This window comes from Saccopteryx bilineata, chromosome 2 (assembly GCF_036850765.1).
Source record: "Saccopteryx bilineata isolate mSacBil1 chromosome 2, mSacBil1_pri_phased_curated, whole genome shotgun sequence".
NCBI lineage: Eukaryota > Metazoa > Chordata > Mammalia > Chiroptera > Emballonuridae > Saccopteryx > Saccopteryx bilineata.
In genome coordinates, this window is record NC_089491.1 from 25,161,907 (window position 1) to 25,184,292 (window position 22,386).

A 22,386-nucleotide genomic window follows, 5' to 3' on the forward strand; every position below is an offset into this window, starting at 1 on the left:
GGGGATGGGGCCACAGCCCGTCACTGAACTCTGCCTCACCCTCTTACTCTAGTAACGTTCGGTAGTCATGGGAAACGCATCAGAAATTGGGGAGGCGGGACTCTGAGCTATTTAGCTGCCAACACAAAAGCTCCAAACGCTTAGCAGGAGGTAGTAGAGAGGTGGCGTGGGTGAGCACCCAAGGGCTGACAAAGGAGCCCTGCCCCTGACCCCACCGGGCATCCTGTGTCATTTGGAGCAGTTAGTGTCACCCCATGAGGGTGTAGTGGTTTGCCTTCCTAACTCCCCCAGAACCCTGTAAACATGAGTAGAAACCAAAATCAGACACCATCTTCCTTCCCCAGGAGGGACTGGTAATCGTAGGGTTGAGATGATTGACAAAAAAATTCACACAGACATTGCAAAACAATGAAGGCTGGGTTTAAAAGTCAGTTTCACTGATCTGATCACTAGCAGAATGAAAATAGGATACATTTATCATCCGGATTTTTTCCAAGGTAGAAGGAAACAGAGTGGTTCATGCAATCAAAGACAGCAAAATAGCACAAAGAAGCATCAAGCAGGTCAGTGCAAGAAAATAGATCATGATGAACGCCAACACACAGTCTGGATTCATAACTTAGAAAGGACAGCCTCAGATCGGATTCAAAAGCAGGAATCAGCAACTCATTGTTTATTTGTATAAAAGAAAGTCGCAGAAGGAAAACTAGGCAGTTTGTCAAATGTACGTGAGCGCACCCTGATTCAGGAAAGCGTGAGGAGTAAGAGTATCGGACAGAAGGAGGGCAAAGCAGAGAGTGGAGTGAGAAGAGATTTGTTTTATAATGCTGTAAGGAATAGCGTATAAGTAGAATTCGTTATTAGAGCAGTATTTGTTGAACAACAATAGGAAGTAAGAATCCTCAAGTGAAAGATGAAGATAATTGGCCTTACCCCCAAAAAAATCAATGGGGGGATTTAAACTTAATAGCCATGGCAGCTAATTCAGACAGAAAGTAAGTTCATAGCCTGTGGACGTGAAATCAGGGTTAAAGGGTAGGAGTGACAGAACTTGAGTAGAATTGGGTAGACATATACTGAGTTGTCTACAAAGACAGGAAGCCCGTCTTTCCAGTGGCCCACAGGAGGCTGCGTGAGCTTAGGGTTTTCAAAGAAGGAAATGCGGAGGTTATGTTTTCTGGCATTGCATTGCCAGAAGTTCAAAATGGATATATGCATTTTAAATGCTAAAACTACGTACTTTTTAACACTCTCCAAAAGAACTGAAACAAGGCGGACTTAAAAGCCAGATACAGAGTACATTCGTTTTGTTGTTTTTTCGGTGTTGGAGGGGAGGCTCTGTGCAGTCGTTCGTTCGTTCAGGGGTGTGTAGCAGGTGTTCACCAAACACTGCGTCAGGAACACGACAAAGTGGGGAGAAGCTGGATTTCGGGCCCCAAGGAGGTTACAGTTCTAATCTTGGTATATTTGAGGGAATGTGTTATGAATCCCAGAAACAGCTAAAGACCAAGATAGGGCAAGATTTCATTACACAGAAGGTACGTTTTGTAGGAACTCGAACTGAGAGCATTCCTGAAGGTCCTCTGGGGTGACGTTGTATTATTCATAGAGGATGGATGGGATTAAGTGTGTGGGGAAGGCGGGACATGGTATTCCAGGAAGGCCATGGCCTGAATGCAGACCAAGCTCATAGGTACCCATTAGCAAAGGGAGACAGGCCTATCTAGGGTGAGAAGTACAGCAAGGAATCCTGGGAGATATCTCCAAGTGATGGAAGTCCTTCAGCCCAGAGGGAACCAGTTGTCTTTGTCCATACCGTCCACAAGGAGGCGCTGTGGGCTTCCATGAGGAAGAAGACCAAGCCTGGGCTTAACCTGCGCTCCAGAAAATCCACTCCACTCGGGGCTCTCTACTTTTATGTTTACCTACAGGAATCCCTCATAAGGTTTTCCTTAAACAGCATTCACTGAACTTCATTAAGAAGTTTAAAATGTTCTGGAAAGAAGTACCCACCTGTCCCCCATGTTTTTGAGTAGTGTTTCTCAAAGGATGACACACTGAGCATGCGTATGGATCCTACCCGAAGGGCTTGTTCCACTGGGCCCAGAGCACAGCTGCTGCGTCGGCCACGCTGGGACGGGCTGATACTCTCAGCCGATCCCCGGGAGGTTCTCATGTCCAAGCTGATCCGGAGGACGATGGAGGAGCAGGGAGAGACTGTACCAGAGCCATTTTCCACTGCTGCCCTTTCCCAAGTCTTACCTTTGCAGCGTATAGTTGGACTAGAGCATAAGAAATGGACAATGTAGAGATTTTAGGGCTAAATTTTAGTTTACATTTCCTTCATTTTTCTGTGTAGTTCCTAGAAACGAAGTCGGGCAGCCCTCTTTGTAAATGACGTTTGCAGAATGCCAGGATGCAGAACAGGTAGCAGCAGAGCTGCTCTGGGATGGAGCTGGTGGGGTGCGTGGAGCCCTGCCCGACGGGCTGGGTCTCCCTGCACTGTCCCGAGGAGCCCTGGACTATGAGACAGGATTTAACAACCACCGCTGCTCCAGACAGGGGGAAGATGTCCTGCTCAGTCCTATGCAGCTGCTCGAGAAGGATTCTAAAGGAAGCCGGATCACTCTAGAAACCAGGACAAGGGGAGCCCTCTAATGAGCACTTAGACTGTGCGCCAAGGGCTTCGTGTGCATCATCGCACAGGAGTCTCATGACAGCCTGTGGTCGAGGCGGAAGGGCAGGGTCTGGGGGTGGCTACCTGTCGCACAGAAAATGATACAGACTAACTCAAGAGCTTGCCTGCTTAAAAACCATAGAACCTTTTCGAACAACAAAATGTATTTACATGTGAGAGTTGTTACTAGACTAATACATTATCAGAGCTAGAAAAGATCTGAGAAACTATCTTTGCCACATGGAACCAATCAGACTTTGAATCCTGGCTCTACCACTCACTCCCTATGTGACCTCAGGCATGTCTCTTAACCTCCATGACCTGTACTTCCCCATCTGTCAATTGGGGCCCTCATGGGTTCACTGTAAGGGTTAGATGAGATAAATACTTAATGCATTGTCTGGCACATGGTAAGAGCTCAATAAAAAGTAACTAACTATCATTATTTATAAACAGAGGCTTCAGGGGTCTAAAGAACATGCCCAACCTCCACACAAAAAGTGCTCAGGTCACGCTGGGGTGGACCCCGGGGCTGTCTGACTCCAGAGTGCTGGCAGTTCTGGTCTCCACCTGCCCTGCCAGTGCCGTCATAGAAGGGTGACTTGTCTGACGGGTCTGGACAGGGGCAGGAAGAGATGGCTAGTTTCTAGCAGGTGCCCACACCACCCCAGAAAGGGCCGGCCCTGGGTGGCTGGGCCACGACAGATTGCCTCCCGGGGTGGTGAGCTGATTTTCTGCACAGCTCACTTGGAAGCATATTTTCTTGAAGGGGATTCCCGTCCCTCCCGTGGCTTACGCTCAACAATTACAGATGTGTTCCAGACAGCATGTGGTTCCAGCTGTAACAAAAATCACACTTAATAATTAGCATTTCTATAGCACTTTGGAATCTGCCAAGTGTGTTTCACATATGTTGTCTCCGTTGACTCTCACAACAGTTCTGTGAAATAGATACGGCCAGAATTATTAGGGTCACTTCTTTAGGTGGAGGAAATGAGGCTCAGAGGCAAAGGGACCAAAGTGTGAGAGAGAGGAGAGATCTAGGATTAGAGTCCATGTTAAAAGTCTAATCCGGCGTCAGAGCTCGCCGTTGCCAGGGGCGTGCCACCCAGATCCTCACCGGGCCCCAGCTGAGGCCTCCCCTGCAGCAGCTGCTGGTTACCTGCCAGTGTGAACTGTGCCGCAGCGCTGGCCTTCGGCCTCGACCTGCCTAGGTGCTCTGCTCTGTTCCGCCAATACAGCGTTCCTCTGTGTCTCATGTAAAGAGAAGATCTGGTGTTCCCAGAGCTCCAAGTCCATTATCACCTCCAGGACACTCTTCCTTTAAGGAGCTCACCCATTCAGCCTCAGCTTCATTCCTCCCGGAGAAGAACGTGAGGCTCAACCCGTGCTTCCCTGAGCTGCACCTTCTCTGTAAGCCAGAAGGTGATGCATTCAGCATAGACGTCCCTGGGTTCAAGATAAGTGATGGCGCGGACTTGTCCTCTGAGAACCAGCTTCCCAGCCAAGGACCCTGGTGCCCATCCTCCTCCAAGGACCAGGTGACCGGCAGCTTCCCTGCCTGGTGAAGACGTCTTTGGAGACTTGTCATATGTGGTTGATAGACAAGGGGGGACATTATCCTCCTCCCTCCCTGGCTGATGCGTTAGAGCGGTGGCCGCCGGACTCCATCACACCCAGGGGTCCCCCCCCCCCCCGTCCCCCTAAGCCTCTTCCACCTTCCCCGGACCAGGAGCCATCTTCTTCTGACCTGGCTTCCCTTAACTCGCTCCTACATCACCCAGGCGGGAAGCATCCCATACTTGTGTCCCAGCAAGTGACTCACTGGCTCCTACGATCATTAAGAAAGTTGCTTTGGAAGGACAGGCGGCTGAAGGCTTCCTGAGAGGCCTACACTGACTCATGTAGGAATCAGTGAGGGCAGTTGGACCTTCACGATTAGAACTCCACACCTTTAAAAAAAAAAGCAGTTAAAAGATATTCCAAACAGTTTCTTTCTCGTCCTTTAAGAAAGGACAATGTTATATCACACGGGATGACCAGGAGCAGAGCGAGAGCTGCACCCCTCAGGTGCCGCCCGCTTGTCCTGACTGCTCTGCGGAAGGGGCTGGGCCAGAAGGCGGCAGGCGTCTGCGTCTGGGCCCGTGTATTTAACGTAGCGCTCTCCAACATCCGGAAACTGTTAGGGGAGGCTGCAAGTCCCCTCTAGAGAGTGTCCCTGCCCACTCTGGTTGGGTCAGGTACCAGGGGACGGGGATGTCCCCAGTGTGGCTGAACTGCCCGTGAGCAGTGAACTACAGTGTCTGCACAGTGGTGCCAGGCACACAGCCTCTCGGGCCTTCATGGAACATTGTTACCCTTTGCCTAATTATATGACCCTGTGCCACTTCTCGTCATGCGTCACTCGAGTGGCTTCTGCCCTTTGTTTAAAGCAGCAGATATCGTTATACAAATTTTTATTAAGCGCCAGGAGCCGGGCACAGTGCTGGCCAAGGGTTTATAGTGGTGATCAAAACAAACCAGACGCCGCCTTCGTGAAGCCTCCAGCACTGGACACGGGAAGCCGACAGACAGCAAGCAGCTGTTAGAAAGTCGCTGCCCTGCAGTAGCCTCCAGGTCATTGCGGAGGGCGTGAAGGGACTCTGTTTCTGCCGTGTGCTCTCCCTCCCCATCGTCCCTTCAGGTCCCCCACTCCCCTTTTCCCCTTTTCCCTTTTCCTTCCTCCTCCTGGGTTCTCAGCCTCCCAGAATGCCAGTGGGAATAGCCCTCATCTAGTCGCGCGGTGCTTGCTCCTCTGCGCGGGCCTGGCCAGCGTCCACTGCGGCAGCCCGCTGGCGTCCCGAGCCCTCCTCTGAGGGACGTGACTAGATTTCAGATCTTTGGTTGGGCCAGAAGTCTGGGGAGATCAGAGTCACCCCCTGATGCTCTCTCTCTCATATCACATGACTTTTTCAAAGAAGAAATGTTGAAGCTGGAAAAGCATCTTACCCATCCCTCCAGCACCACGCTGGACAGCTCCAGCTCCGGCTCTGGCTCCGGCTCCAGCACCGGCTCCAGCTCCAGCTCCAGCTCCAGCTCCCAACAGCTGTTTCCTGTCTGGAGGCAGAGCTGGTGATCCTGACACTGTAATGGCAATTTGGTTGTTCCGCAGTAACCCCTGTCAGCAAAGATTTTGATCAGATGTGAACAGATTCATTTAGGACATAAAAATTAATAGTATTTAATGAATCTAAGTGCTCTTACAATCTCTGAGCCTCACTTTCTCCCTCTAAAGGGGTGACCCTAATAATTCTAGCCATATCTATTTCACAGAACTGATGTGAGAGTCAAGGGAGACAACATATGTGAAACACACTTGGCAGAAAGATACGCCTGTTTTCATATTATCACTTTGCACTTGAGACCACCTTCTCGGGGCCCTGTTTTCATACCCAGCCTGCTGAGCAGCTCACGGGCTCTGGAGGAGAGTCGGTCAAACAAAGGAACTTGACAGCCAGCTCTTAACACCTTTAGAAAATGAGTATGCAGCCAGGACGGAAGCAGTTCAGTGGAAATGGGACTCGATGTCAGCCTTAGCAAGGCAGACACAAATAGGAGGGTATTCTCAAACCTTCTAAACGCCCCCGCAAATCTTAGCTTTGTTCACCTAGCTTTTTATCAAATTCTTTATTTTCAAATCTTATATATAATTTTTTTGTTGTAGTTCTTTTTCTCACTTCAGTCATGTGGATTTAAAAATAATGCACCTTGTAATAATTCAAGTAATTCATAAATAGCCAAAATAAAATTCATAGTCTCCTAACCGGCCTCTCCTTTAGCTCCTTTCTGTTATTAGGATTTACAAGTAATTTGGTGGGTATCCTTTCATACTTGTTCCAGTGCTCATGCAGATATATTTGATACACACATATACATGTAAGTGCACACACACATATGCGTATGTGTATGCCGCTATGGGGTCACTACTCTATATATTTTGTAACTTTCAGTTTTCACTTAAAATAAGATGAGTGGAGATCCTTACAAATGTGTTTTAGTTGAATTATTTTTAATTATATATAATTTTGTAGTATGACTGTATCATAGTTTTAAGTCAACACTTCTCCCGATTGGGGAGTACTCAGACTATTCTGCTAATTAAGAAATATTTGAGCCTTGGCAGGTAGGCTCAGTGGTAGAGTGTCAGCCAGGCATGTGGATGTCCCGGGTTTGATTACCAGTCAGGGCACACAGGAGAAGTGCCCATCTGCTTCTCCACCCCTCTCCCTCTCGCTTCTCTCTCTCTCTCTCTCTCTCTTTCTCTCTCTCTCTTTTCTTCCCCTCCTACAGCCATGGCTTGATTGGAGCAAGTTGGCCCCAGGCACTGAGGATGCTCCATGGCCTCCATCTCAGACACTAAAAGATAATGGCTTTGGACGCCATGGATCAAGAGCCCCAGATGGGCAGAGCATTGCCCCCTAGTGGGCTTGCCAGGATCCTGGTCAGGGCGCATGTGGGAGTCTGTCTCTGCCTCCCTTCCTCTCACTAAATTTAAAAAAAAAAAAACAAAACAAAAAACAACTCTTTGGCTTTAGATAAATTTCTTTGCTATATATCTTTATGCATTCTTGTCAGAGGAAGCCCAGGGTGTACACATGTAAAAATATGTTCAAGCACTGTGAGAGTACCTTCTATATATACGTATTTAGTGTCCTGCGATCTTATCAGCAGATTGTTATGCTGCTGCGATGCTTATAGACTTCCTGTACTTAAAGCCTTTTCCTAGTTCTGTGCTTTTCAGCTAGACCGTCTCAAGTTGATTACATTTACATTTTTGTTATTTGAAGAAAGAAATTTTTTTTTTTTTTTACCTCTAGGTTAGCTTTCCTGATTATATTTGCTTAATTAGATTTCACCTCTGTGCAGTTAGGTAGAACCAGCATATTATTTGGGGAATTTGAATGGTTCAGATATTCTCCTCCTTTCAGAGTCAAACCAAGCCTTCCGATTTATTATGGATTTCTTTCTAGAATGAGTTTGGAGAGTCCATTAAAGTTCACAGATATTTAAGAAGTTGTCCAGTGGCTACTTGGTTGTTATGAACTGAAATTATAAAGATGATCAGTAGCTGAGCTCGGGGAGAGATTAGAATTCTAAATATTTGGTAAACGTATAAGATAGGACATAATGATCATTACCCAAAATCTCTATGCTAATTCTCTCCTGGTGATTTCTGTGCAACTTGTTTGTTTAATTAAAAAAGAGCTAATAAGAGAAAAACCAACAGAGGCTGTTTTACAAAACAAGAAATAAAATTTGCAAAAACAAGGGGCAAAATGATATTCGGCCTCCCAGCCTCTTAATTCAATTGCAAACACATTTTAGCTGATGATTTTGGCCACAATTTGTTGAACTAACTATTCTCATATACCTCTGTTAGGGGCACTTGGTTACATAGTATGTATCAAAGTCCTTCAAAATATGCTTTGATGCAGTAATTCTGTTCCTGAGAATTGTATAAGAGTAAAAATATTGAAAACAGCCTAATCAAAAAGTAGAGTAAAAGTTTAAATAAGTTATGAGAAACAACAGATGATTGAGACAGTAAAAATCATATATATGGAGGATACTTAGACTATTTAACAATACGGGGAACTAGACATTATAGGATAAGTAGAAAAAAAATAGGCTTCAAAATTATAGTAGTATTTCCCAGAATACTTCTTGTGAGGCTCTCCATGGCCAAATTAGCTTGACAAATGCTTAGCTAATCATAATTAAATAGCGGAACTTGTCTTGGAGAATCATAGAACGTAAGATAGCTTTGACCTTGCCTGACCTGTGGTGGCGCAGTGGATAAAGCGTCAACTTGGAATGCTGAGGTCGCCAGTTCAAAACCCTGGGCTTGCCCGGTCAAGGCACATATGGGAGTTGATGCTTCCTGCTCCTCCCCCCTTTCTCTCTCTCTCTCTCTGTCTCTCTCTCCTCTCTAAAATAAATTAAAAAGAAAATTAAAAAAAAAAAAAAAGATAGCTTTGACCTTGAAACTTTTTCAAAGGAGTACCTGTTAGTTTCTTTCAAAACATTTGGGGTTTATAGAACATATATGTAACATGTAATATATATATTTTAATCTCAGTTTTTGTTTTTTAAAAAAAACTATGGAGTATGTATTTGCATATATGCTCATGTATATGTGTATACACATGTGCAGAAACATATAAACTGGACAAAATACATGAAAAAGATCATCTCAGGGTTGTGAAATTACTACTAATTATATTTTTATACTAGTCTGAATTTCCCAAATTTTCTGCTCCCCCCAAAAAATTAAATCACTTCATATGTTGAAAAAATTATGTAGTTTTTAAAGTCCCATAAAATTGACAAAAACCACTGGTGAATAGTGTTTCACCTTCGAGTTCAAAGTGAGAGAAACAGTTGTGTAGAAAAGAAAGGTCTAGGGCAGGGGTCCCCAAACTACGGCCCGCGGGCCACATGCGGCTCCCTGAGGCCATTTATCAGGCCCCCGCCGCACTTCCAGAAGAGGCACCTCTTTTCATTGGTGGTCAGTGAGAGGAGCATAGTTCCCGTTGAAATACTGGTCAGATTGTTGATTTAAATTTACTTATTCTTTATTTTCAATATTGTATTTGTTCCCATTTTGTTTTTTTACTTGAAAATAAGATATGTGCAGTGTACATAGGGATTTGTTCATAGTTTTTTTTATAGTCCGGCCCTCCAACGGTCTGAGGGACAGTGAACTGGCCTCCTGTGTAAAAAGTTTGGGGACCCCTGGTCTAGGGGCAGGAGGAAACCGAGAGGGAAGGGAGGCATCTGTGGCCTCGATGGCGGTGGTTTCGCTGGCGCACACTTTCTCATCCCCAAACTCATCGAGCTGTATACGGTAAATATGGACTCTTTCACCTGTCACTCATACCTCAGTAAAGTGGTTTCAAGGAAAAAAGAAAACACAAGCATTGAAGTCACATCTGAGTTTAGTCTGTGGTTTGTGATCCAAGTGTTTAATCTCTGCCTCTTCGCTTTGCCAAATAAGGATACTATTAATACCTCTCACAGAGCTGTTGTCAAAATCACATCAGGCTCTGTGCAGATTTGTCCAATGTGTGCTTGTAGATGTGCAGAGACTGTATCGTTTGAATTTTTGCTAGTGATTGCATGTACAGAGGATACCTCTTTATATGAATGGGAATAAATGTTCCTACTGTGGAAATATACTTGTGAAATGATGAACGAAAGTTCTTGTTTTTAAGCAAAAAATAGGTTCGCACCACTGAATTGGAGGGAAATGTTTTTAGACTAATGTAAATGACTTCCATTTAATTTTGAGTCATAATTTTTTCTTTACTTGCTTTTAGCATTTATCAAATAATTGTCATGAAGATAAGGTTTTACTTACTGTGATCCATTATCTGTGACTCAGACAAATATGACTGCCCCCTTGCCCCGCCCAAAGATTCTCATGTTAGAAAACATTGAAGAACTTAGCTTCTTACGGGACTATAAAATTTCTTATTGGGTAGAATTTGGGGTTTTTTATTTTTTAATAGACAACGCATAATCATTTTTAAATGTTAAGAATTTGGTGCCATGAATGTTCAACTTTGACTGCTAAAGTATGTTTCCCCACTTCCTTCATAGCTGTGTTTGTTGTGTTTTTTTTGCAATGGCTTCTTTTTATTATTCATTTTTAGAGAGGAGAGAAAGAGAGACAGAGAGGGAGAGAGAGGAGAGAGAGACAGAGAGAGGAAGGGGGGAAGAGCTGGAAGCATCAACTCCCATATGTGCCTTGATCAGACAAGCCCAGGGTTTCGAACCGGCGACCTCAGCATTTCCAGGTCGGCGCTTTATCCACTGCGCCACCACAGGTCAGGCTGCAATGGCTTTTTACTTTTCTATTTGTCATGTAGCAACTCTACAGAAAGAAGCCCGGTTTGGCCATCACGTTTGCAAAGCTGCCTCAAAATTTGGACAGAAACCGATACAAGGATGTGCTGCCTTGTGAGTATCCGGCCGGAGTGCCTCCCCCCACCCCGCCCCACACACACTGAGATAATGTTTCCCTTTTTAAAACAGATTGTCTGGTGTTCTGGAATGGTTTCCAGTGTGTCTGTAAACACCACCGTCTTTATTGCAGCCATTTCAGACTCGGAACAGTTGGGGAATAGTGTTTATGCTAATGAGGCGAGCACTGCAGATGGGGCTGGGAACTGAACCCTTATTTCCTTGGCGTGATAAAAATAACGCTCGGAATAATCGGTACATGTTTTTTTATTTTTTTCTCCCCCACAGATGACACCACTCGGGTATTACTGCAGGCAAATGAAGATTATATTAATGCAAGTTACGTGAACGTAAGTTAGGAGTCTGGATCACGAGAGCCCGTTAATCATTGCAACAAGCATGACAAAGACGCATGGGGGGGGTTGCGGTGGACGGAGGGCTTTCCTGTCTCATGCCCTTATTTCAGCACGGCAGCTGTTGAGGGAAGGCTAAGGAGAGTGTCAGTTTACAGAGGACAAAACTAAGGTTCAAAGAGATTAAATACTTTGACAAGTCACAGAGCTAACAGAAGGTGAGACCAAACACCCAGATTCCGTGTCTCTGACGCCATCGTCCGCATGCCTTCTGTCCTCGACTTCTGGCATGTGGGTGTTTTGGTTTGTTTGGGGGGTTTTTTCTTGCCTGTGCTATGTTTATAACTTCCTGTGTCTCCCCCCTGGTATTACTCTATATCCTAACTAAAATAAGAAAACTAAAATCACCTCTGTGCATATAACCCAAAAAAAGACCAGGTAAAAGATGTGGGGACAGCATTCATTTCACTCTGAAAATACATCTGGGGCAGCTTAGCTGACCTCTCTGCACCTCAGTTTCTTCATTGAAAACCAAGGGTCGGCACCGTTTTTTCTGTCAGGGGTCGAAGAGTGAATGTTTTGGTCTTTGCAAGTCAAGGCAAAATTGAGGCTATTAGGTACTTACACAACCATTTAAACTGCGACCACGTAAAGTTATAAAATACCAACTCTTGGCTTGCAAAGCAGCCGTCAGATTTGGTCCTCACACCATAGTTTGCCAACTTCTGATCTAAACGAACAGGTGGCTTCCCAAGTTAAGCTCTCAACTCACAGTAAAATATCAAGAGCTTTTCTGATAAACATGGGTCTGGCGAGTGATTCCACTTATTCCAGAACGTCTGTGGGGTCACTGATGCATCTGACCCTCACTTTAACATCCCTGGTGTCTCGAAAGCAGAGCGTCGGAGATGGGGCAGCTTGACTTGGGGTAGTGAACACACGATATACAGATGAGCCGTCCTAGAATTGGGCGGGGGTGGGTGGTCACCGACACCAGGGCTGAGGAAACCATTAGCTCAGACACCAACCAAACCATGAATCTCAGTGCCACTGCAAAAGCGCGGCTGGCTCTGAGTGTCCTTGCACAGAAAGGACGCGGATCAGAATGGCAGCAGTGCACGCAGAGCAGGGTGGGAGGAAGACACGAAGGAAAGCCGAAAATACTTCCACGTTTCACGTTGACCAGCTCAGATGGTAACTGCGAGGTGATGGATGTGTTCGTTAGCGTGATTGTAGTAATCATTTCTCGATACATAGGTCGGTCAAACCATCGTGTTGTACAGCTTAATGCACACACACCTTTTATTTGTCAGTTACACCTCAGTAAGCTGGGCGGGGGCATCAACCTCAGGACACGAGCATCGGCAGCCCTACAGAAAGCCACGGACGGCAGTAGCGGTGGGATAAGCCTGTGTAGTTGATGCTTCAGAGGAAAGTAAAGAGATTTTTATAGAAAAGCCTGAATAGAGGGGAAAAAGGAGGATTTTTTTGGGGGGGTGGGGCTTTAGTTTTAATTTTTATAGTCGATATTATTCTGTATTGGTTTCAGGTGTGCAGCGTTGTGGTTAGACAGTCATACACTTTACACAGTGTCCCCCCAACATTTCCAGTCCCCCCTGGCACCGCACACACTTATGAACGATATCATGGACTATATTCCCTGTGCTGTCCTTCCCATCCCCATGACTGTTCTGTGATACCAATCTGTACTTCTCAACCCCTTCCCCTTTCTCACCTGGCAACTGTCAGTCTGAAAAACAAGGAGGATTGATGCGTGTCACTGAAAACACAGACACCCAGTATTGATTCTATTCAAGACACAGCCGTGAAGGTCGTTTAAACTCTTCTGCCACCTTGTAGGCACTGTTCTAATTATCGCCTGCTGAGTCATCACAGTTTTATCTTAAATATCTAATGCTAGCACTTTTGTCAAGTATCTTTGAAGGGTTTTTAAAAATAGCTTTTTAAAAATTGTTTTCTTACTGGCCGTAAATTGATAGGGACGTTACTCCGGTGCGATGTCAGTTACCATGTAGAGGGTGGAAGACCCAGCTCCCTCCACCTCGTGGCAGTAACAGATTGTCATGCCTTGCCGCTCTCTCGCCAGATGGAAATTGCTGCTGCTCACCTTGTGAACAAGTACGTTGCCGCCCAGGGGCCCCTGCCACACACCTGTGCACAATTCTGGCAAGTCGTCTGGGATCAGAAGTTATCGCTCATCGTCATGTTGACAACTCTCACAGAGCGAGGGCGGGTAAGTGGCTTGATTTCCAATTCAAATGTGTGTGCGTGTCACGCTGTGTTCTGTGGAACGTGAGTCTCAGGGCGGGAAAGGGTCTTAAACGTCGCCCAGTCCAGCCCCTCCAGGACCCGTCGATCTCCTGTGAGGAGCGGCTGGTGGACTTGAGTAGTGGTGGAAAGCTCAGCACTCGCTCTGCCCACACCCGGCCTCTCCAAGCTAAAGAAGGATGGGACCTCCCCTCCCTCTCCTGCCTCAGCTCCTTATTACAGCCCAGAGGCCAGTTCCCCTGGCCTCACCTCACCTGCCCGGAAGCCCTCATTGGCTGTGGCCTCCCCCACTCAGGACAGGTGCTGGGCCTAAGAAGGGCAGTGTGGGTGCCTGGGTCACGGTGCCAGTACCATGTAGGAGAAACGACCACCTCTGTCCACCTCTGCTTGTGTTGCAGCAAAACCCATTTCAAAAATAGGTCAGGAGGCTTGATACGGAGAGTGTGGTGGACACCGTCCTGTGCTTAGCTTAGCAGGACGGGGGTTTTCCGTGGGAACAGAGCACTGGCTGCAGAACAGAAACCAGCACGCTAGGGCCACCTGTGTCGGGAATGCTCCACTGTGTGCCTGCGTCTGGAGAGCTTCCTTATGAAAGGTTTATTCAGAAACACATTCCAATATCAAACATAAATAAATTTTGAGCCGCCTGCTTTGATCTCTGTGCCACCGTCCCCCAGGGCTTTCCTCAGTGTGCTGTTCAGAATGCCAGATGGATCCACGCTGACAGGACACAGGAGTGGGATGGAGAGTGTGTGTGAGGGGCCAGTCTACCCTCTCCCCTGACAGTCAGTACACGGGAGTGGGATGGAGAGTGTGTGTGAGGGACCAGTCTACCCTCTCCCCTGACAGTCAGGACACAGGAGTGGGATGGAGAGTGTGTGTGAGGGACCAGTCTACCCTCTCCCCTGACAGTCAGGACACAGGAGTGGGATGGAGAGTGTGTGTGACGGGGCCAGTCTACCCTCTCCCCTAACAGTCAGGACACAGGAGTGGGATGGAGAGTGTGTGTGACGGGGCCAGTCTACCCTCTCCCCTAACAGTCAGGACACAGGAGTGGGATGGAGAGTGTGTGTGACGGGGCCAGTCTACCCTCTCCCCTAACAGTCAGGACACAGGAGTGGGACGGAGAGTGTGTGTGAGGGGGCCAGTCTACCCTCTCACCTGAAGCAGCAGAGTATGAATTCCTACCAATTTACAGAGCCCCATAAATTGCAAAGGGCTTTTACGTGTGATGTCCCAGGCAGACCACTCCCCCGCTCTGCTCACCCACTCCAGGGTCCATCCTGTGGATGTTCAGCTCTGATACATTAAAAACTCCTCCCAACGAGCTGAAATCCGTGCTGCCTCGAACTTTCACCCCCCACCCCTGCTTTCCCACCTGGAGGACACAGGATGAGTCACCCCTTCTTCTGCACAGTGCTCCTTCAGGTGTGTGACGTCCTCTTAGACTTGTGAAAGGGTACAGGTTCAGCTCCCATGAGGCTTGTGGTCTTTGTCTCAATGTTGCCGTCGAGCCAGGTTGCCCATTTCGTGCCCTCGCCCTTGACTCTTGGAACCTAAGGATATACAGCACCCTGGTGAGGCTCTGGGGCCAACTGTCCGGGTTCCAAACACGGTTCCTCTGGAGCAAGCTGCTCAGAGCTCCCTGACTCTCAGCTCCCCGTGTGGGAAACGGGGACGGTGACAGTGCTCTCCTGGGACGGCCTGCGAGGACCGAGACCCTGTAGATAAGAAGCTTAGAGAACTGCGTGTTGCAGATGTTAAGATGTTGTTGTTGTATGTGTATGAGAGAGATTGTCATCGTCATCATCGCTGTCATCACTGGTAGGACGCAATCATCAGATCAGGCCTCCAGGGTCTCTTTGGGGCTTTCCTTCTGTTGTTCTTGGTGTTAACTGTTGCTGTTAGCCCCTTGTCACAGTTTCGATCAGAATCTCCTCACATAAATCACTGCTTAACCATGTAAAGATCGTCCAGAGGCCGCAGGGCCTGGGAGTTGGAGGCGCTGAGGACGCTCGTGGGGAGAGCCCTGGTGTGAGCCCTCCCAGCTCTGCGCCCCACCCTGGCCCCTGCTCCGTCTTCTCCGCCCAGTTAGTTGTGAGACTGCCGGAGGCTTTGCTGAGATCCCATGGCAACAGGTCTACAGCATCACCTGATCTCCTCGTCTAGAAGTCTCATTTTTTGGCTGTTTTTAATTTTCGCTTCGGTTTTGTTTTATTTTTGTGATTTTTAAAATATTGTTTTGAATAGGAAGCGAAGTTACGGGGACACTTTCTGTTTTTCTGGAGCCCTTGCAGCCGTCTTGCTCTGGAGTGTGGTGGGCGAGAAGGCAGACTCAGGGCCGTGCATCCTGCATTCAGACCTGAGCCCTGCCGCTTCCTCCCCGTGTGCCTCAGGGGGGCTGCAAAGCCTCTGTGTGAGATGGGTAATGATACCATTCTCGCTGTGGAATTGTGGGGAAACGGAGTGAGTTAACACAGGTGGCCTTCTTGAAGGAGTACTTGTACGCAATAAATGTTACGGAAATGTTAGCATCGGTAGAAGTTGGGAGTACCACCTTAACAATGATTGCCAGGACTAGACTGTATTTATCAATATTTTACTGCAGCATTATTTCCTTAAATGGACTCACTTTTTTTTTTTTTGCTTTAATGAATTTCCTTTGAAAGATATATCTTTAAAAAAATTTTTTTATTTAAATACAATTGGTATACAATCTTATATTGGTTATATTAGTTTCAGGTGTGCAATATAGTAATTCAACATTTTTATACCTCACAACATGATCACCCCACTAATTCTAGTAATTTTCTGTCACTGTGAAAACTTATCACAATATTATTGACTGTATTCTCCTTCCCCAAAAAGATAAATCTTAAATAGAAGTTCAGCATCATTGCCATCAGTAGAAGGTGTGTGTAAAAATACAAAGATCAGAAACTAATGCCATTAAATTCTGAATCGGTGCTCTTGCCTTCCAGGCCCTGAACCTGAGGCTTGTGTGTTTCCTCACACACCCACCTCTCTCCCTCCCTTTTAAAAAGAGAGTTCAAGTATTAGGGAGATGATGCGAAAGCTGTTCTGGACACAAACTGAAACTCTCCATGTGTGCGCACACATGGAAAAAAGCTCATCCCACCACGTGGCTCGGTGCAGACCTGTTCTCCGCCTAATTGACCACCAGGCATCTCATACTTTGCAGGCCCGGCTCTGCAGCCACTCTGGTATTTTATCATCGGGACATCAAGTTTATTGCCTTGTCCTTTCCGAAACCTGCCCGTCTCCCCATCTGAAAGCTCATGCTGTACTTGCCTCCCTATTCTGCTACTTCCGGATGCCTCGTAGATGCTCCAGGGGTTCTCGGGGACTGTCCGTCCGGGTTCCACTCTCCTGTCTCATCCGTGATGGATGAGGTCTCTCAGTCCATGATGGAATTCCTCAGAGACAACACCTGAGCCCATGCGGGGCGCTGGGCCCCGTCTCCATGCTTGGGGTGGCCTTCTCTTTCCCCTTGAAAGTTGGCCTCCCCCCCCCCCCCCCCCCCCGCCAGACCTGTGGTAGCGCAGTGGATAAAGCGTTGACCTGGAAATGCTGAGGTCGCCAGTTCGAAACCCTGGGCTTGCCTGGTCAAAGCACATATGGGAGTTGATGCTTCCAGCTCCTCCCCCCCTTCTGTCTCTCCTCTCTCTCCCTCTCCTCTCTAAAATAAATTTTAAAAAAAAAGTTGGCCTCCCCTTCCCAGCTGTGAGGCTGTGAGGTCATTCTTCTCAGAGAGAGCTCTCCAGCAGGCGGGGCCGGCGACAGATGGTCTGCCGGGACCGCGCTCAGCCGGCAGAAAAGGTTGTTTCCTCCACAGGGCGGCCTCGGCTCCCCCTGCCGCTCCTGCTCTGTCCTGATGGCCTCCCCCTCCTCTTGTTGGTGGCCGCTCTGCACCTGAACCCCTCTGGTCTCCATGTGACTGGACGGGGGGTTCTTTGTTTCCCAGCCCTTTCTTCCTAGCTGAGCCCATTGCGGCCCGTTCCTTCGGGTCCCTGCCTGAGCGACTCCCATCTCCTGTGAGCCATAGCGTTCCCTTCCCAGCCTCTGGCCCTGGGCACTCACCCCTCTTGTTTATTGGTGGTTGGAAACCAGTTCTTCTGAAACCCAGGCTGCCCATTTCCTCCCGCCCCTGCCACCAGCTCTCAGGCCATCGGAGCCCTTCATCCTCAGGTCCCTCCTCGGTCCTTGCCACCACCCAGCAGTTGGTTCTTCCTGGTGTCAGGAGTCTGTCACTACAGGCGAAGTGACATTTTCAGCAGGTCCCGTTTGTTTTCTCCATGTTATGCAGTGAGTAGAGCGGAGCTCCCCGCAGGCACGGACTGGCCCGAGTCCCCCATCGCTGTTCCGTGCGGCCTTCCCGTCTGCCCGCGTGGGGGGCTCCTCCGCAGGCTGATTCGCCCGTGGTGTGGGGGACGCTTTCACTGCAGGGTGGCTTTGGTTCTGCCTCTTGTCTTTCCTCCCCTGAATGTTTTCCACGGTAGTCTCCTTTCAGCTCCATGGTTTCCTCCCGAAGGAAACAGAGACGTAGAGGTATATAGCTTTCCGATTGAAAGAGTCATTTTCCTCACCTTCCATCAAGGATGTTTCTTTTGAGGGGAGAAATGATTTTTTACATCTGTGTAGGTCCTGCTATATATATATCATCTGACACCAGCTGATTCCTTCTCTGAGCTTCCGTTTATTTGTACACAAAATAGAGCCAATCTATTTGTTTGAGGGGTTGTGTTAAGACCAAGATGAAATAATGTCCATTAAAAGCATGGTTTAGGCTGACCAGGCGGTGGCACAGTGGATAGAGCATTGCACTGGGACATGGAGGACCCAGGTTCAAAATCCTGAGGTCACCGGCTTGAGCGCAGGCTCACCAGCTTGAGTGTAGGATCATAGACATGACCCCATGGTCACTGGCTTGAGCCGAAAATCACTGGTGTGAGCAAGGGATCACTCCGTCTGCTGTAGCCCCCCCCCCCCCCGTCAGAGCACATATGAGAAAGCAATCAATGAGCAACTAAGGTGCCGCAACAAAGAATTGATGCTTCTCATCTCTCTCCATTCCTGCCTGTCTATCCCTCTCTCTGACTCTCTCTCTGCCCCTGTCACACACAAAAAGCATGGTTTAGTGCTTACGTGGACTGTTCAGAAGTTAGTAGGCTAGTGCACTGTCCCTCCCTGCAGTGGCAGCAGGGAAACCACTCAAAGTGGAGTCACTTGATCATGATCACACACTGGTTACCTGAAGTTACTAACCAGGATTGAAACTCGGGGTTCCCGCAAACTTCTCACCCTTCTCACTACGCCCCCAGTGCTTTCAGATCCAAATAGACCTCAGATCTAAATATGATCAAGGGGTAAAGAGAGAGACCAGTTCAGGTTCGGTTCCCTGGGAGTTTCTAGATATATAGATATCTGTAGTTCTGCCATGCATGGGCTGGTCAATTCCAGGAGATATCTTTCTACCAGTCGTCCTGAGAGCAGGACCCTCAGGAGCCTGCAGCAGAGCTCTGCGCCCCCTGGCAGAAGAGGAGGCGGACGTAGGCTGGTGTCTGTTGGCTCTGCCTTGGGTTCTTCCGGGTCCTGCCAAACAGCAGCCCTTCCTATCTAAGCAAAGACAGGAAATGGCTGTTAACCAAATACCCAGGTGTAAGGTTCACAAGTCATTTCTTAACTCTGACTTTCCAGCAGCCTGCTTAATTTCAAGTTATTAAATTCAAACTGTGACATTTGAACATAAGAATAGAAAAGCTGTTTCCAGACAAATTATGTGCATCCATTAGTGCACGCCCCCTTTCAGCTATAAACAAATGCAATTTTTACATCCGACCTGACTGTACACTTGGAGAAAATTAATTTTTTGAGTGAACCAAAAGCTGATGGACAGAACCATGATGAGATGGACAGCTTGGCCCTGAATTTTGCTTCAAAGCCAGAGGTGGGAGTCTGATCTCTATGGAATAAGTAAGCTTCAGGGTTTGGAAAGGGGAGTAGTAAAAGGGGTGAGTGGTGGGATCGGCCAGCCTGCGGGTCAGGCACGGCCGCTACGACCTTCATCCCATCGATCCTGGGGTCTCCTCGTCTGCCTTCTGGGAGTCTCAGCTTCATTCATATGAGGCTTGTGTGGAAGCGTGTGCAGGCCTGGGAGCTGCTGCTCAGATGCCCAAACCCTTCCTCTGGGTCTGTGTGGGATCTCTCACCCTCCTTACCCAGGTTGGCACAGGGCCCATAGTAACAACAATGGCAATGCTGGGCACCACTGACTCAGTTCCCCCACCCCCACCGTAAGCCTGACCCTGCACACTGTTAGCTCCAACCTCTGTTGCTGTCTGGGAAACAGGTGCTGTCGCCATCTTTGGGATGAAGAATATGAAAAACATTTACGTAGCAGGTTCAAAGTCATATGGCTAACGCCTACAAAGTTCTGTCTGACTCCCTAATGTGCGCTCTGCACCGCTGCGCCTTGAAGCCTTTACCTCAGGCGGGTGGGGGTGGACGGGGAAGGGGGTGAGGTAGAGAGGGGCCTTGAAAGCAGGGAAGGGGCCTGAGGGACTGGCGTGGGCCTGATTGGAGTTGGGGGAGGCTGGGGTGAATAGTCACTCCTAAGTCCAGGCCCCTCCTGTTCATTCCAGACCCTGGTGATAAAGAACGTAAGTCTCTGTGCTCCCCCTCCGGCTTCCACCCTGGACTGTTCTGTGAGCTGTGGCCTGGCCCCTGGCGGGCCAACCCCCACCCTGCTCTCCATAAGAGGGTGGGGTGTGCCTCTGCCCCCTCAGGACAGACAGAGGGCAGGTTGGCCTCACCCGGGTTCCTCTGCTCCCGGCAGGAGTGCCTGGTGTGAGTGAGAGCACTCGGGTTGAGTGCCCGGCCCATCTGTCCAGTTAACTGCTCGTGTGCACTCCCCTGCAGCAGAGGTTAACTCACCCCCATGGTTCCCTCGCAGACCAAATGTCACCAGTACTGGCCCGACCCTCCCGAAGTCGTGGAACACGGCAGCTTCCACATCCGCTGCCAGTCGGAGGACTGCACCATTGCTTACGTATTCCGGGAAATGCTGGTCACGAACACCGAGGTGAGCAGGGCCCTGGCAGTGAGCGGTCCCGGGAGGGCACGGTGTAGAGGCGGGTGCAGAGCCAGCATCCACTGTGGCCCCGGGTAGAGCTGTTCTTGGTCTGCTCTTCGATTTCACCTGGCAAGCATTTCAGTTAAAGAGACAGAAGTCGAGTTCACAGCAGCTCAATTCACAATAGCCAGCAGGTGCAGACAGCCCATGGCCACAGGCTGGATGAGGGAATTAAGTACATGGGGTGTCGTCAGACAATGGAATATTATTCAGCCTTAAAAAGGAAGGACATTCTGACACATGCTACAACATGGATGAAGTGTGAGGACATTATACTAAGGGAAATAAGCCAGACACTAAAGGCCAAATACTGTGTGATTCTACTTATCTGACGTCCAGAGGACAGTGGTGGTGCCCGGTGCTGCGGGGCAGAGGGAAGAAAGAGTTCACGTTTAACAGGTAAATAGTGGTGATGGTTGTACAACATTGGGAATGTACTTAACACCACTGAAATGTACACTTAATAATGATGAACTTTGTGTTATATAAATTTTTACCATTACAAAAAAAGAAAAAAGTTACTGTGTGTGGCCTTAATGGCAAGCACTGTAGGAGCAAACAGAAGAACTCCCTGTGGGCAGAGGTGGCCCGCACTGAACCCGGAGGGTGGGTGTGAGGGGGGGTGGGCGGGGTCAGCAAGGGCCCCGCCCAGCTCTGCGCAGTGGGCCACGGAGCAGCAGGGGGAGGAAGCACCCTGGCTGGAGGCCGCGGCGGACTGGGTGTTCCTGCCCACCCTCCGGACTGACTGACCAAGGCCATCTGCCCCTTCCGCAGACCGGAGAGGAGCACACTGTGACACACCTCCAGTACGTCGCGTGGCCTGACCACGGTGTGCCCGATGACTCCTCGGACTTCCTGGACTTTGTCAACTACGTGCGGTCCCTGAGAGCGGACGCCGAGCCCGTCTTAGTTCACTGCAGGTACTGTTCCCTGTTGGGTCTGGTGGTTCCTAGTATTCCCACTCCTCGGGGAAGGTTTTTAGAAAGTTAGCAGACATCAGATCCACCCAGATCCCACAAGACTAGCAATGCTCTTGCAGAGCTCTGTTTACTTGATCTCTTGACTGTGTCAAAAGATGGGGAATGTCAGGAAGGTGTCAACTTCCAAGGGCAGTGCAGAGTTGCAGAAAGCCCCGCCCGCCTCTCCTTCCTGTTCTGAGGCCACTGACCTTCTCGAGAGATGTGAATAGGATGGGGGTTGGAGCTTGCACTGAAAGGTGGGTCCCTGGCCTCACACTGTCTGAGCAGAGGCTTTCTCAGCCACTATGAGCACATGCCCCGTGTGTGCTGTACTCTCGAAGGTCCGCAAGAAAGCTCCTCTGCGTCAGTGCGGGAACCGGTGAGGAGCTGAGCTGGGCTGGGCTGTGCATGCAGAAACACCGCTGAGCAAATCCCAAGTGTCTGCCCCTCTCCCCCCAGTGCTGGAATAGGTCGAACTGGTGTCTTGGTCACCATGGAAACAGCCATGTGCCTAATTGAGAGAAACCTGCCCGTTTACCCGCTGGATATTGTCCGGAAAATGCGAGACCAGCGCGCCATGATGGTGCAAACATCAGTGAGTGGAAATCCAACAATAAAAATAGCAACAGAGCCCTGGCCAGTTGGCTCAGCGGTAGAGCGTCGGCCTGGCGTGCGGGGGACCTGGGTTTGATTCCCGGCCAGGGCACATAGGAGAAGCGCCCATTTGCTTCTCCACCCCTACCCCTCCTTCCTTTCTGTCTCTCTCTTCCCCTCCCGCAGCCAAGGCTCCATTGGAGCAAAGATGGCCCGGGCACTGGGGATGGCTCCTTGGCCTCTGCCCCAGGCGCTAGAGTGGCTCTGGTCTCGGCAGAGCGACGCCCCGGAGGGGCAGAGCATCGCCCCCTGGTGGGCAGAGCTTCACCCCTGGTGGGCGTGCCGGGTAGATCCTGG

General features: G+C 48.9%; 1 protein-coding gene across 12 annotated transcripts in view; it reads left to right on the forward strand.

The window, feature by feature from the left end:
* The window catches only part of PTPN3 (protein tyrosine phosphatase non-receptor type 3), a 111,924-nt gene that overhangs the window by 87,421 nt on the left and 2,117 nt on the right, over positions 1-22,386 (forward strand). For all 12 annotated transcript variants that reach the window (XM_066256564.1, XM_066256560.1, XM_066256562.1 and 9 more), the window contains 6 exons: positions 10,588-10,678; positions 10,970-11,031; positions 13,142-13,288; positions 20,297-20,425; positions 21,251-21,396; positions 21,895-22,030. In XM_066256564.1, the coding sequence (XP_066112661.1) occupies positions 10,588-10,678; positions 10,970-11,031; positions 13,142-13,288; positions 20,297-20,425; positions 21,251-21,396; positions 21,895-22,030 (711 nt within the window). The remainder of the gene's footprint in view (positions 1-10,587; positions 10,679-10,969; positions 11,032-13,141; positions 13,289-20,296; positions 20,426-21,250; positions 21,397-21,894; positions 22,031-22,386) is intronic.